The sequence below is a fragment of the Eurosta solidaginis genome, chromosome 4 (genome assembly GCF_040869045.1).
Source record: "Eurosta solidaginis isolate ZX-2024a chromosome 4, ASM4086904v1, whole genome shotgun sequence".
Lineage (NCBI taxonomy): Eukaryota > Metazoa > Arthropoda > Insecta > Diptera > Tephritidae > Eurosta > Eurosta solidaginis.
Genome location: NC_090322.1, coordinates 70087662 through 70092124, shown reverse-complemented (window position 1 = coordinate 70092124; position 4463 = coordinate 70087662). Strand labels below are relative to the sequence as shown.

The 4463-nt window shown below is 41.0% G+C and overlaps 1 protein-coding gene across 1 annotated transcript; it reads right to left on the bottom strand.

Annotated features, from left to right (window-relative positions):
• Positions 1-559: 559 nt before the first annotated feature.
• Positions 560-4156, bottom strand: LOC137247985 (glycerol kinase-like). The gene is made up of 3 exons (XM_067778894.1): positions 4045-4156; positions 3696-3964; positions 560-705 (listed from the first exon to the last, which is right to left on the bottom strand). Exons 1-3 carry the CDS (start codon positions 4146-4148, stop codon positions 653-655), a joined length of 426 nt encoding a protein of 141 aa, XP_067634995.1. The 5' UTR covers positions 4149-4156; the 3' UTR covers positions 560-652.
• Between the last annotated feature and the right edge of the window lie 307 nt (positions 4157-4463).

The following is a 4463-nucleotide window of genomic DNA, read 5'->3' as shown; positions in this document are numbered from 1 at the left end:
CTAAAGGAAGTCAACAAAGAATTGCGTCGTGAGCTTGACAAATCCAACCTTGTGCTCGATAATTTCAGAAAAATATTCACGGAAAGTCAAATACAGAGATTTTAAGTATAAAAAATTTGCAATAACCATACCGTTGGAAGGAAAGTTGGAAAGCGAGCAGAGTAAACGTATTGTGAGTATTTCAAAATTTTTCTCAAAAAGTTTTCAAAACTTTGATTTTTTGTTTCCAAATCGTTTAGAGCTAAGCGTAAAATAATCAAAATATATATCGTCCCTCGAGATTTTTATGTATAAAAAATTTACAATAGCCATACCATTGGAAGGAAAGTTGGAAAGCGAGCAGAATAAACGTAATGTGAGTATTTAAAATGTTTTCTCAAAAAGTTTTCAAAAATTTGATTTTTTGTTTCCAAATCGTTTACAGGTAAGCGTAAAATAATCAAAACGGCTCGTTGCTTTAAAGCTTATAAATAAAATTTCTAAAAGAAAGCTGAATATAAATTGTTTTCGATTCCAAAATACCATTAAAAAGTTATTTATTTGTGTTATTTGCTTTTGATACCAATTTAATTATTCTTTATATTCATTTTCATGAAAACATATTGCATTATTATTAGTACGACTAACTTTACAATTATATGTTTAGATTTTGTTAAAACACTAAGATATTTAATTGTAATAAATGGAAGTTCCACCGAAATAAATCTGAAATAAAAAAGAAAAATTATTAAATTATTAAAATAATCTGGCTATTCACGTAGGCGTGTTTATCAGGTCATCTGCTTTTACTCTGTTCAAAAAGCAAAATGTTTGACAGTGTATACTACAAAGAAACTATATTCTGGTTTACGAACGACCCCTTTACGAATATTCCAAATATGAACAGCGATTCCACAAATATTTTAATTAAATGTTCCAAGCATACGGAATGAATAAGTTAATACGCTCAATGATTGCAACATTAAAATCGAAATAATACTCCGGAATTATGCAGTTTGGTACTTTTTCATAAAATCGCATTTTTTGACCGCATAATTCAATCTTTTTTAAAGCTGCACTTGTCCTATACAAAATCAACAAGTAAGGAAGGTTAAGTTCGGGTGTAACCGAACATTACATACTCAGTTGTTGTTGTTGTTGTTGTTGTTGTAGCAGTGCTTCGCCCCACCTAACAGACGCGACCGATCACAAACTGTCATCAATATCCTCTAACGGGAGTCCAAGGAAACTTGCTGTTTCAACAGGGGTGGACCATAGGGAAAGGGGTGTTAGAGGCGTTGGTTCCACATTACAATTAAAGAGATGGTTGGTGTCATGTGGGGACACATTGCAAGCGGGGCATACATTTTGTATGTCGGGGTTGATTCTGGATAGGTAACCTATTACAGTATCCAGAACGAAGTTGAGCCAGAGTGACACGCGTTTCCCTGGGGAGTATGCGTTCCTCTTCCGCTAGTTTTGGATACTTTACTTTGAGTACTGGGTTCACCGGGCAATTCCCGGCATAAAGGTCCGACGCCTGTTTGTGGAGTTCACCAAGGACCTGCTTGTGTTTTTTCGCTTCATACGGCTGTGTTCTCAGATGCCGTATTTCCTCAAAATGCTTACGGAGATGACTCCTTAAGCCCCTAGGCGGTGCTGGCTCGTCAATCAGATGTCTGTTGGGATGCCCAGGTTTCTGGGTATTCAACAGGAACTGTTTGGTCAGCATCTCGTTTCTTTCCCTGATGGGGAGTATTCTCGCCTCATTATGTAGATGGTGTTCTGGGGACATAAGAAGACAGCCCGTGGCAATTCTGAGAGCAGTATTTTGGCAGGCCTGTAGCTTCTTCCAGTGGGTAATTTTTAGGCTTGGCGACCATATGGGTGACGCGTAGCACGTAATCGGCTGGCTAATTGCTTTGTATGTAGTCATGAGCGTTTCTTTATCTTTTCCCCAGGTACTGCCAGCAAGGGATTTGATGTTTTGTTACGGCTCTGAATTCTCGGAACAATTGCGGCTGCGTGCTCACCAAAATGTAGATCCTGATCAAACGTCACACCCAAGATTTTGGGGTGTAGGACAGTCGGTAGCGTAGAGCCATCGACGTGGATGTTCAAAATGGTCGACATTTGGGACATCCATGTTGTAAATAAGGTCGCGGAAGATTTAGTCGGTGATAATGCCAGGTTTCGCGAGGCGAAAAAACTGGAGAGATCCGGGAGGTAGCCGTTTATTTTGTTGCATAGCTCATCGATCTGTGGGCCTGGGCCTGTGGCCATTACTGTGCAGTCATCGGCGTAGGAAACGATTGTGACTCCTTCCGGTGGTGAAGGTAGCTTAGATATGTAGTAATTAAACAAAAGTGGGGATAGGACACCACCCTGTGGCACCCCTTGTTTAATTCTCCTTGGCTTTGATGTTTCGTTTCTAAATAGCACCGATGCCTGCCGACCACCCAGATAATTTGCGGTCCACCTTTTAAGACATGGGGGAAGGGTAGACCCTTCCAGGTCTTGTAGTAACGAGCCATGGTTGACCGTATCAAAAGCTTTTGATAGGTCTAGCGCTACGAGTACTGTTCTATGGTGGGGGTTTTGATTTAAACCGCAATTTATCTGGGTGCCAATGGCATTTAGCGCGGAGGTAGTGCTATGGAGTTTTCTGAAGCCATGCTGATGGGAGGCTAGTTGCAAATTTGCTTGGAAATAAGGGAACAATATGGACGTCCCAAATGTCGACCATTTTGAACATCCACGCCAATGGCATTACGCTATCGACTGTCTTGCACCCCAAAATCTTGGGTGTGACGTTTGATCAGGATCTACATTTTGGTGAGCGTGCACCCGCAATTGTACCGAAAATCCTCAAATCTCTTGGCAGCACTTGGGGTAAAGACAAAGAGACTCTTATTACAACTTACAAAGCAATTGGCCGCCCGATTGCATGCTACGCGTCCCCGATATGGTCTCCAAGCCTAAAGGTTCCTCACTATAAGAAAATACAGGATTGTCAAAATACTGCCCTCAGAGCCGCCACGGGTTGTCTTATGCCCCCGAAACACCATCTACATAATGAGGCGAGAATAATCCCCATCACCGAGAGAAATGAAATGCTAACCAAACAGTTTCTGTTGAATACTCAGAATCCTGGGCATCTGATTGATGAGGCCATACCGCTCAGTGGCCTAAGCCTGCACCTAAGAACACAGCCATATAAAGCCAAAAGCACAAGCAGGCCCTCAGTGAACTCCACAAACAAGCGTCGGACCTCTATGCAGGAATTGCCCGGTAAATCCTGTACTTAAAGAACAATACCCAAAACTTGCAGAAGAGGAACACACACTCCCTAAGGAAACGCGAATCACCCTAGCTCAGCTTCGATCTGGATACTGTAACAGGTTAAACTCTTACCTATCCAAAATCAACCCCCACATACAAAACATATGTCCTGCTTGTAACGTGTCCCCACATGACACCAACCATCACTTCAACTGCATTGTGGAACCAACGCCTCTAACACCGCTCTCATTATGGTCCACCCCAGCAGACAGCAATTTTCCTTGGACTCCCGATCTTGATGACAATTTGTGATGGGTCGCACCTATTGGATGGGGCGAAGCACTACTACAACAACACCATCACCAACATCAACAACAACAACAACTACTACTACAACAACAACAATAACTACTACTACAACAACATAGTATTACCAGCGCATATCATTGTGCCTAATCCTGCTGGTGATGGTGTCTGTGGCCTTTCCAGCAAGCAACCAACAATATCTGCAATAAATTCCACGAATGCATTCTTTTCGGCATATTCGCCACAAAATATTAAACGCTCTTTATTATTTTGGCGATGCCATGTGGGTGTATCGCGTTTAACTGCATAGCAACTCATAGATTTGAAATCTGGTTGATTATAGGCAGCTTGGGTAACATTTTCCGCAGTTGTTTGGCTAGTCCATCCCAACAAAACTCTAAAGATAAAGAAATGGAGCAAAGTTTGTATTCAACATACAAAATTGAATTTTTTTTTTTTTATTATTTTATATCTCACCCCCGTGTATCGTAGCGCCAATATGGTGCATATAGTTCACGAAATGCAGGTACAAATCTAATCTCTGAACGCTTTGCTGTCAAGCCAAATTCCGCATTCAACATTCCCGACGAACAAGAAGATTATATCATAGGAGTTTCTCCCAGAAATGTGTTTAACACCTCAACAACGTTGTCATTGGAATTAATTTCTATACTTATGCGCAGTCCTTGCTTTAGTTAATTAACTGTGAAACCGGAATTACAAATAGCACCTTCTAATGAATAATAGGTAGGCGGTTTTGGCTGCAACTAATATGCTACCAACGAAAGTAAACCATTAGGTTCGATTAATTGTTTACCTGTATTTACTAAGCCAAAGCAGCTATCGTCGACAATACAAGCGTTTTGACCGGCTTTTGTTTGTTGCTGGTCTAACAA

Excerpts from the sequence above, each read along its gene's own strand:
- LOC137247985 (XM_067778894.1), bottom strand. The coding sequence starts at position 4,148 with ATGTTGAATGCGGAATTTGGCTTGACAGCAAAGCGTTCAGAGATTAGA. Across the intron at positions 3,965-4,044 it reads TGGCGCTACGATACACGGGG|AGTTTTGTTGGGATGGACTA; the intron begins GTGAGATATAAA and ends CTTTATCTTTAG. Across the intron at positions 706-3,695 it reads AGGCACAATGATATGCGCTG|ATTTATTTCGGTGGAACTTC; the intron begins GTAATACTATGT and ends TTTTTATTTCAG.